Here is a 10,514-nt window from a genome sequence, read left to right as displayed (position 1 = left end):
AGTTGCTGCCTTGCCAGGCATCACAGCCCGCTCCAAACCAAAGGGCTACAAGGCCACGGGGAGTCCAAGACTCTTCCTTTAAAGGGCGTTCTGGGAAACCGCACCAGCAAGTTCCACTTGCATCGTATTGGCCAGAACTGAGCCACCACCCCCACCCCAAAAGGCGTGGGACATCTAGCTTCAGACGAGGCCTCCGCGGGGTCACCTGCGACACTGAGGAGCCCACTCTCATCCAGCCTCAGCTGAGAGACGGCCAGAAGTCCCTGGTAAATCAGGAGTCATCACCCAGGGTGATTTATAGGAGAGATTTATTTGAAGAAATATTACAACATATAAAAACTACATAAAGTCTTAATTTCCACTCATACAGTGGTAAATTTGATATAATGCATAATAAAAAACTTTTAAAATCCAGAACGGACGAAGTACTGCACAGTTTCATCACTAAGTCAAATTAGTTGATAAGCAAATCTCACAGAAGAGCTTCATGTCAGCCAAGGCCACAAACACCTTGTACAACACATCTGAACTGACAGATTGACATGTTAAAAATACAACAATATCAGTGCACGTTGGGGATCTCTGGTGCCAGAAACAAAGGCGATTGGAGGGCAGAACTAGTCCTTAGCAGTCTCCTCCTTGATTTTAACTGAAGAGAAATAAAAGGGAGAGTCATTGCAGGGAACGTATGTCATGTTACACGAAGCAACAGGCAAGCACATCAGGTACGTGAACCAGGAGCTACGTTAATGCCCAGGCGCTGACATTAAAGGACCACCTCATAAGAACCTGAAGCAGCTCTGCAGCAGCATTCAGAGACTGAACACTGCTCAGGTGCTCCCTAAAGGTTTCCAGACCACCTGGGCTATGGGCTAGCGTCTGAGGCGGGCGCAGCCGACCCAGACTCACTTAGCAGGACAGAGGCAAGCGCCCCGAGATCTGACCACTCGTCCACTGCGTGCCAGGCCCCGGTGCTCTGCGCTTACCCACACGCTCACTCATCTCAGAGCAACCCTGAGAGACGCGAGGCCACCAGGGAGGGTGGGTGACTCGCCCCAGTCTCAGAGCCTAAAGCCATACCCCTGCTGTCCCCACCGCTCCCTACCGTACCTGAGGTGCTCTCTCGCGCTCTGGCCAACATACAGCGCTTGATCTCCAAGCCGATGGCTTTGGCCAGTGGCGGTGGCACAGCGTTACCCACCTGCAGGGGGGGAAGGAGGGCGATGTGTGGTTCGGCACGGCTGGAGTCAGCGCTAGCCTCCACTCGGCCACGGTCACTGGGCCCCTGGTCTCAGGCTCACGCAGGCCACCAAAGCCCTTCCCTCAGGATGGCGCTCAGACCTTCCACCCAGCCCACCCTCCCGCCCCAAACACCAGCAGGTCAAGCACCACTCAGAGAAGGGGGCCTTTAAAGGGCTTTAGAAAATCTGAGAATCCGGATATGGAAGCTGCTATGTTTCACTTGTAGCTGACAGCTCTGCTCCCAGAACACAGGATGGCTCAGCGGGGCGCAATGGGAGGGTCTCGCTGTGACCCCCAGGGACTGCTGGCCTTTTCAGCCACACGCCTGCATTCCTTGGAAATACATCTCATTAAAAGCCAAATGGAACACCCTGAGAAACAGGAGGAATTATTGGTTCCTTTCAACCCTTAGCAACAGTGAGTTTTCACCACTGGGTATTTCGTCTGCTCTCTGCAATACACTGGAACTTTCCTTTGGGCGAAACGTGCCTCAGCTGTCCAGGGCACCCGACACACTTGGCGACTCCGCCTGACCCGGGAGCGCCCTGGGCCCCAGGGACAGGGTCCCTCCTTCCTGACCACCCCCTCGTGGGAGTGCTGAGGCCAGTCAGCCCCCAGCTCTGGGGGCTCAGCGTCCCCTCGGAAGTGACTGCGAGTCAAGCTCCCCACCGACCCCCGACCCCCTGGTCTCCCTCCCGCCAGGGCCACTTCGTGCGCGGTGCCGGTCACCCCTCCTCAGCGGGGAGGAGACCCAGGCCGACTCCGCTCCACTGACCTGCCGGTGCTTGTCCAGGATGTTGCCGAACAGCCGGTAGGTGTCGGGGAAGCCCTGAGAGCGGGCGCACTCCCGCACACTCACGACGCGGTGCTGCTCTGGGTGGAGCACGCGGCCCTGGGGGCGAGAGGCGCGACGGGGGTGGGAACGAGACGGGGCCACGGGAACCCACCCCGGGCTGGGACGCAGAGGCAGGAGGCGGCCCACGAAGCCCGTGCCTCTGTCCCCGCCCAGGCCCGAGCGGCCCTCAGACCTACCTGCTTGCCCATGGGCTCGGGGTTGGTGACGGTTGTGCTGAAGAAGCCATCCCACTCGAGCCGTCCGTAGAGGCCGGCCCAGTGGTTGTGCCTGTTCCCGGTGTGGGGCAAGCACCAGGGAATGAGGGTGTTGAACTGTCTGGCCGCAGGGTCACAGGCTTTGCCTGTTGGAAGAGAGGGCTGCGATGGGGCTGTGCTGACAGAATGGGATGATACAGCAGCCGACAGTCCCCGTTTGCCAGGCAGAGCTTTATCACGGACCCTGTCCTCAGCAGCCGTGCGCAGCAGGGACACCCAGGCTTGGCGAGTCTGCACCCCATCCAGGGCTGCTGGGTTCCTATGCAGCAGCCCTGGCATCTCCTGCTGAGAAACCCTGAGCCCATCGCCCCGCTGCAGAGCCTAAGGGGGCTGGGGCTTCACATCAAACTTGAGGAAGCCACACCCGGAGGCCAGGGCACAAGCAGGGGTCCCACCTTCCACGCAGGAGCAGACCCCGCGGAGAGCCCCGGCGCTGCTGCAGCCATTCTTCTTGTCGTGGTAGTTGTACCGCAGCTTCCTGGCCAAGGTGCCGTCAGAGAGCCGCACCTCGATGTTTGGCAGGTCACGCCAGTCTGAGCCCGGGGCCAGAGGGATGTGCCGCATGCGAGCGGCCACCAAGGCGCTCATGTCCTGGAAGAGTACAGCAGGCCCAGCTGTCGCTGAGCTCGGGGAGCACCTGACCACATGCAGTGGGCTGGGTGCCATAGTACTGGGCACTGGGCATACCACGGTGACCAGGACCCCAAGGGGCTTGTATCCCACTGTGGGAGACAGGCAGTGACCCCAACCGACAACCTGGGGGTTACACACGTGCCATGAAGACACCAGAGCGGGGATGTGGAACGACGGGGGAACGGGTGAAGCGACGGCTTCGGGCAAGTGCAGGGCTACTGAGGAGGTGACGTCGGAGCTGAGCCCTGCAGGACAGGAGGAGCCAGCGGCGGGGAGAGCTGGGGTTTGGTGCGTTTGGGAGATACCCAGAGAACAGTGGTGCTGAGAGACAAGACCAGTCATAGGAGACGATAGCCAGTCACACCATTCTAGCCTGATTCTAGGCAGAGTATAAGCTCTGATTGACACTTTCCAGGACCATGTACTGGGGCGGGGGTGGGGTGCAAGGAGAAGCAGGAGGCAGTGAGGTGTGAGGCTGGGGGCCAGCTGAGGTAGCGGAGTTTGGGTGAGGGGCCAAGAGCAGAAGGAGCTGGAAGGGGGCCGAGACCAGGTCCCACTTCCCCCGCAAGCCCCACTGGGCTGCAACCACAGAGCTGTTCCTGGGAGGCCGCTGGGAGGAGGCCCCGCTTTATGGAGGTGACGTTACCTTACAGATGTGGTCCCTGAGGATGGGCTGGTACTGCGAGCCCCGGAGCTGCCTCTGGAACCAGGACTGAGGCTCCCCGTTGTACGAGATCTCCTGTGCCGAAGCTCCGTTCCGGATCTCGGGAAGGTCGGACATCGTGTCCCGCACGGTGATGGTTCGGAATGGACCCGAGCTCAACCTGCAACAGAGCACAGGTCGTGGCACCTCTGGGGACACACATAGCTACCGTGTGTGTGAGTCACAATTGCTGTCCCCCGACTGCTGGCACCATCTTCTTCAGAGAAGGCAACCCGGCTCGGGGTCAAAGGGCCGCCCAAGGTCACAGGGGCAGCATTCTTCCCAGACCCCATCTGAAAAGGGGACAGGCTATAGTGTGGGCTCTGCCCGTGACTGCGGCCAGGCTTCTGGCCACTGCCCTGGACACAGGGCACTTGGGGTCAGAACGAGAGCAGAGGTGGCAGAGCGTTCGCAGGGCAGGCCGGACGCGGCGTTGTCGGCCCTCGCTAACACTGTGTCCTCGGCTTGGGCCCCTTCACAGAGGCCCACCCGCGCCAGGCATCACGGGGAAGGCTCACGGGCGCCAGGCCCCGCGGGGAAGGCTCACGGGCGCCAGGACGGCGGGTGCTCCTACCTGGTGATGTTGCTGACAAACTTCTTGTCGTCGACTACAACACTCAGCTGGCAGGCCCGGGGCGCGAACACGTGCAGCGGCTCTGGGAACAGGGGGAGCTGCTCTCCGGGGGCCGCGGCCAGGATGATGGCCCGCCTCCGCGTCTGGGCCACACCGTACTGACCAGCCTGCGCCGGGGAGGGCCAGACACACACATGGTCAGTGGGCACCCCCGATCAGCTGGGCCAAGGGCTGGGGTCCGCAGCACTTGACTTTCTGGGGCGTCTGGCCGGTGTGGAGCTCACCGGAGAGCCCCTAGTTAACCCACGGGCTCATGCCTAACAGGAGGGGGGACCGGAGAAAAGGACGAAAGATCCCAGGAGATGGCCGGTAGCCCCTGGAGAAGACGGGAGTGAACCCTGCTGGCGATCCCAGCCGGCTCTTTAAATAGCACACGAAGGAGCACTTGGGGAGAAGAGCGGCCAGAGGAGACACCAGGGCCCGTGCCACCTGCCTGGCAGCCCACGGTCACAAGGGAAGGAACACGGCTGCCAACAAGGCTGATCAGTGAGGCCGAGACACTATGGAAGCTGAATGGGAGGGGGGCCCGGCAGCCGTCTCCCCAACCCTTGCCCGCACTGCAGGTTACCACCCTGTGGCCTGTCCCTCTGAGCTCTATTTTCGGTTTGAGACAGCTTGCTGCTGTCCAGGGACTGCTCGGCCCCTTCTCCGGCCACACGCGTCTGCCTGCTCTGCCCCTGCCCGGGGGGCCCACCTGCAACACGCCGAAGGTGCACTGGTAGCCCATGCGGACCAGGCAGCGGAGCGTGAGCTTCAGGACCATGGAGCGCTTGAAGGAGACGAAGTTCCTGACGTTCTCCAGGAGGAAGTACCTGGGCCGGTAGTAGTCGCAGTAGCTGTGGAGGTGGGAGAGACGAGAGAGGAGGAGACCTATTCTGCCAGAAGCCACTCCCAAATGCTTGACGTTTGTCAAGACGCACCTGCCAACTCTCAAGGTCTCTCCCTAGCGGAGGGGCAGCCGTGAACTTCCTGAAGGCAAAGACCAGCGTCTCACTCAGCACACCGCCTTCAGCAGGTGCGAAGGCTAAAGCAGTTACTGCTCGGCCCTGGCACGCCCGCGGCGCAGCCCCGGGACCGGCCATCTAGTCACCCTGGGGCAGCACCGAACGCAGAGGGAATTCTAGCCTGTTTACCTGAGGAAGGAGACCACCAGGGAGTTCTTGAACTTAGAGTAGGTTCGAGAGTTGAAGCGGTTCATGCCGCTAAAGCCTTGGCAAGGCGGCCCGCCACACAGCATCTCCACGTCTCCCTTCTGCGGCAGCTTCTGGCCGCGGGAGTTGGTCATCTCCCCGGCCATGACCAGCTTCAGCAGGACGTTGCAGTCCTCCGTGAACACCGTGGACCCGGAATTGTTCAGCCGGAACGCCTGCGCCGCGGGGTCCCACATCTCGATGGCCCACAGCGTTTCCGAGATGCCTGGGGGACACAAGGACAAAGATGAGCTGTGAACCCCCTGTAGCATGAGACTCTTTAGTCAGAACTGTGACCAGAGCCAGAAAGGTCTTCCAGGCAGAACACGCCCGGTCCGGTTTTAGCAGCTGTGCGGAGAGAAACCCGGAGCCTACCTGCTTGGTGGAAACCTTCCGACAAACCCCCACAGCCAGAAAACACATCCAGGGTCCGCAGCTTCGGCAGCTTGATTTCCGTCTCCAGTTCACTCGGCTCAGAGCTTTGCGACTTTGTCCTGCTTTTCCCTGTGGAAGACAGGTCCCAAGTCAGATCAGGGCCCTAACGTGCTCTCTTCAAACACCCTGGTGGTTCAGAGAGGGCCTCATTTTGAGGTGGCGGCAGCAGAGTGAGGTAACGTCAGAGGCTGCTCTTTTATACTGACTGACTCACGAGAATTGAGTTATAGGAGACGGACTTGAAAAGAAGCCCATGGAGTAACGACATACCTTTTCCCTTCCCTTTCCCTTTATTTCCAGGGCTACGGGCATGGTTTGGAGGATCTTCAAAGCTTTTGCTCTTGGCATTATAGGCCTGAGAAGGAAAGAACCACAACAGTCTGGAAGAGAAACACCAGTCCCCTCTCTAACAAATACGATTTAAGTTAATGTGATAAGATCTACTTAATTTCTCCCTAAATATGGCCATAAGCAAAAAGTGCTTTGATTTTTATTACATTAAAGATGAGGGGGGGGCTTCCCTGGTGGCGCAGTGGTTGAGAGTCCGCCTGCCGATGCAGAGAACATGGGTTCGTGCCCCGGTGCGGGAAGATCCCACATGCCGCGGAGCATGTTAGGCCCGTGAGCCATGGCCGCTGAGCCTGCGTGTCCGGAGCCTGTGCTCCGCAACGGGAGAGGCCACAACAGTGAGAGGCCCGCGTACCGCACCAAAAAAAAAAAAAAAAAAAAAAAAGATGAGGGGGAAATTCTACTAATACACACATTTTATGTGGCTGAAATTCCTGCTATTTGAAGTACCTGGACTACTCATTCTAAAAATAGGCAAATGTTACAGTTACACTGTACACACTGGAACCTGGGGGAAAAATGGGTTATCTTAAAACGATACATGCCTATCACAGAAAAGTCATGCTCAAACAATTTAAGAGTGATTAGATTAATCAACAAACTGTTGACTCTACTCTCAATAACCAGGCCACAGGCTCAGCTGTATGGCCCCGGCCTGGACTCGGATCCCTGGCTGAAGGCACTGGGGGCAGGGCTACATCTCCCAGGGCTAGAGGAACCTTTCCCTAACTCACAGGCACTGGCCAGGCCAGCAGAGGCCACTCAACAGTCTTCAGAAATTGCTGTTGCCTTAGGACACTCAAATGTGACATTCTGTTTTAAGCCCAAAGTGTCAAATTTCAGAACAAGTTGAATGTCACATATTCATACTCTGGATAAACTGCTTTCTCGGGGGCTGTGTCTGACCCCAAGGCCCTCCCTCCAGTGAGCCCAGGGCCCTACCTCAAGGAAGTAGAAGCGGTCGGGGCCACCAGCGGAGAAGTCCTGGAGGCACTCGGGCAGGTCCTCCCCGTACTCCACGGTGCAGCGGCCCTGCACGGCCTTGAAGTCCACCACAGCCTCCTCGTCACTCCAATAAAGCAGGTTGATGTCTGCGTGGTAACTCGCCGGGGTGGACTTGTGCGTGTTCTCCGGCCTATGAGTGCGAGGGTGTTTGTTAGTTCTTTTGCCTCGAGCTGACAGGCAATTAAATGGCACATTCCTGACAGTGCCCAGATGATCGGTGGGTAAAGACCATTCCCCACCCCAGCAAGTCACCTTGATTACTAACCCCCTTAGTTGGCACTAACCACAGACTAAGTGGGATTCCTTGCCATGAACTCAACTAATGGTTTGCTTGCTCTTCATGCCCCCCGTGTAGCCCCAAAAGACTTGTCCTGTGTTAAGACCAGCTGCTGGTCTCCTGTTAAAAAGCATGTCTAGAGCTGTCTTCATTCGCCTATAACAGCCAGATTCCTTGTTCTTTCTCATTACTCAACTGATTATCGCAAAGACTTCAAAAACTCTTCCACGTACATTAGCTAAGACATGGAGCAACCTTAGACCTATCTGGTATGGATTAGTTTCAGGTTATCTCCTAACCATTATTAGGATCCCAGAAAAAGACTGAGTGAAGACAAGATGTTGGACAGAGAGAAACCCCAGAACAGGGAAGAGGGCCTGAGAAGAACAGGGGGATGGGGAACGGGGAGGGGGGCAGAACACGGACAGTGTTCTGAGACAGAACACACGGACAGAACTCAGGGTTCTGAGGGCGCCTCGGGCAGAGCCCAGGACATTCCACGCCTGTCTTTGTCACACTCTGGACTTCTGCTCAGGGATTTCTTTTGGACAAAGCTTTGCAGCTTTAAGAGAGAAAGCGAGGGCTGTGGTATGTAGTTGTAGTCATCCTCAGTACCCTCCAGGTAATCAGAAACACTCAGAAGAACAGATATCTCCACCCAACTCTTAGACCAGCACTGAGTGTAGGCTGTTAGCACCCCGCCTCAGGCAGAGCCTCCTGAAGGGCGGAGGCCTCACCGACCTGTAGAACTTGTTGACTCTGATCTTGGTGTCGGTCTCGTTGGGCCTGCCGTTGCTCTTCTTGCTGCAGAAGATCTCTTTTATGCGGCCAATACGGTACGGCTCAGGGGCATCTAGGTTGCTGCCTTTGATGTAGTCAGAGTATTTCCGGTAGTGTTCTGGATACAGAGCTTCATCCACAGGTTCCTTCCGTGGGCGTTTCACAGGACTGGACAGCTTAATGCTGCAGAGAAGCAACTGTTATGAGTGACTGAACATGAAGCCTTAAAAAGCAGTCTGAGCATGACTGAGCAGTGACAATAACCACTTAAATTCAAACACCTTAAACTAATGCAGCTAAGTACCCTTAGAACAGATTCAGAAGTTAAATCTCACCCACACTTTAAAATGGGTACTCTTCATCTGTGCTCCGGGTATAGTTGCTAAGGCTGTTCAGGTTCTCCCCGCTCCCAGCCTCAGGGCAGGCGCGGGGCTCGTTCAGCTCCACAGGTGTGTGCAGCAGGGACGCACAAGCACTTGGAGCGGGAGCTCTAAGCGCCAGGAGAGCCTCCAGCGTGCTCCCCCTCGCCTCTGACTGCCGACTCCTGAGAAGGCGGGGCTCCGTCAGCCCAGCGCCCTGAGTGACACAACAGTCCGAGTCGCCTGAACCACAATGGACACACAGTACAGGCAAGAAGTAAACTTCTGTGATTTTAGAGTTGTTACCATGGCACAGCCTACACTCTGACTGAGGCATCGACCCAGAGGCAAGGCGGGAGAGGCATGGGGAGAAGACTTGCAGTCTGGGCAAGCCGAATTTGGCCTGACCACGTACTGGCTAACTCAGGCCAGCAAATCAGATGCCAGGCTGCCAAGACCGCAGGGCTGCATACTTTGAAGACTGCAGTTCAAGCTCAGGAAGGCAGCTGCTGTGCTTTCCCGTCAGACCCCCTGAGGTCTGACGGGCTCCAAAGGTGTCCCTGAACACCTGTGCTCTCACTTCAGCCGTGCCAGGAGCACCTGGTAGACAGCACTACAGGAAGTCCTCCCCTTCGAGGCCAAAAACAGGAGCTAAAGGGCGTGATGCACACTCACTGTGCGGGCCTGGAAGGACCGATGTTTTGTAATGTACGGTGACTGAATGGGGACTGGGCTCCAATTAGGACTCGAGGAAAATGGAATTGCAAGTCAGGAAACTGAGCTGACTAGGCTCAGAAAATGTTGCTTGTAAATCCAACCATGCACTAGTTCTTAGAACGAACAAGGAATGGATCAAGTGTGGACAATATCTGTGGCTTTGATTTTTCCCCGAAGAGCATCAATCCTCTGATGTGGAAGTCTTTTTATTTATTTATTTATTTTTGGCTGCCTTGGGTCTTCGTTGCTGTGTGGGCTTTCTCTCTAGTTGTGGCGAGCGGGGGCTACTCTTCGCTGCGGTGCGCAGGCTCCTCATTGCGGTGGCTTCTCTTGTTGCGTAGCACAGGCTCTAGAGCGCAGGCTGAGTAGCTGTGGCGTGCGGGCTTGGTTGCTCCGCGGCACGTGGGATCTTCCCGGACCAGGGCTCGAACCCGTGTCCCCTGAATTGGCAGGTGGATTTTTTTTTTTTTTGTGGTACGCGGTTCTCTCACTGTTGTGGCTTCTCCCGTTGCGGAGCACAGGCTCCAGATGTGCAGGCTCAGTGGCCATGGCTCACGGGCCCAGCCGCTCCGCGGCATGTGGGATCTTCCCGGACCGGGGCACGAACCCGTGTCCCCTGCATCGGCAGGCAGACTCTCAACCACTGCGCCACCAGGGAAGCCCCTGGCAGGTGGATTTTTAACCAGTGCGCCACCAGGGAAGTCCCGGAAGTCTTTTGATGCAATTCCCATTTACCAAGAAGTAACTCACAGTCAGCCTTTACTTTAAGCCAGGCGCTGTATTAATAAGCCATTTTCTTTTAACTCACTTATTCCTTAGGGGCCTGGCAGGCAAGGCACTCCTCTCCCCACTTGATAGATGGGAACTGGGAGGGGGGTCTCTGCCATGACCAGCTGGGCAGGAACCCACCACTGACCCTAACGCTCTCCCTTAGCCAGCGGGCTCTCTGTCTGACTTCTTTCACAGACAGCTTCACTGCCACAGAATTATAGTCACTCTGCACTGGAAGGCTGGACAATGTCTGCTCACCCCAGATGACACTGACAGCTCGGCAGCAGCAGGTACTGGGCTTCGGGGTGGC

At 57.0% G+C, this 10,514-nt stretch overlaps 1 protein-coding gene across 5 annotated transcripts in view; it reads right to left on the bottom strand.

Moving 5' to 3' along the window:
- Nucleotides 1–291: 291 nt before the first annotated feature.
- The window catches only part of DNMT1 (DNA methyltransferase 1), a 42,951-nt gene continuing 32,728 nt past the window's right edge, over nucleotides 292–10,514 (bottom strand). For 3 of the 5 annotated variants that reach the window (XM_081232089.1, XM_081232090.1, XM_081232091.1), the window contains exons 28-40: nucleotides 8,319–8,540; nucleotides 7,238–7,430; nucleotides 6,218–6,302; nucleotides 5,888–6,016; nucleotides 5,456–5,738; nucleotides 5,017–5,158; nucleotides 4,263–4,429; nucleotides 3,632–3,809; nucleotides 2,748–2,943; nucleotides 2,275–2,438; nucleotides 2,018–2,134; nucleotides 1,111–1,201; nucleotides 292–649 (exon numbers count right to left, since the gene is read on the bottom strand). In XM_081232089.1, coding sequence (XP_081088215.1) covers nucleotides 618–649; nucleotides 1,111–1,201; nucleotides 2,018–2,134; nucleotides 2,275–2,438; nucleotides 2,748–2,943; nucleotides 3,632–3,809; nucleotides 4,263–4,429; nucleotides 5,017–5,158; nucleotides 5,456–5,738; nucleotides 5,888–6,016; nucleotides 6,218–6,302; nucleotides 7,238–7,430; nucleotides 8,319–8,540 — 1,999 coding nt within the window. In that variant the 3' untranslated portion in view covers nucleotides 292–617. Of the gene's footprint in view, nucleotides 650–1,105; nucleotides 1,202–2,017; nucleotides 2,135–2,274; nucleotides 2,439–2,747; nucleotides 2,944–3,631; nucleotides 3,810–4,262; nucleotides 4,430–5,016; nucleotides 5,159–5,455; nucleotides 5,739–5,887; nucleotides 6,017–6,217; nucleotides 6,303–7,237; nucleotides 7,431–8,318; nucleotides 8,541–10,514 lie in introns of all 5 variants that reach the window. The other 2 variants (XM_081232092.1, XM_081232093.1) reach the window with 1 other exon arrangement.

Source organism: Mesoplodon bidens (genome assembly GCF_964165515.1).
Source record: "Mesoplodon bidens genome assembly, chromosome: 4".
Lineage (NCBI taxonomy): Eukaryota > Metazoa > Chordata > Mammalia > Artiodactyla > Ziphiidae > Mesoplodon > Mesoplodon bidens.
Note: the sequence above shows the minus strand (reverse complement) of the source record. Positions and strands in the feature narration are given on the sequence as shown.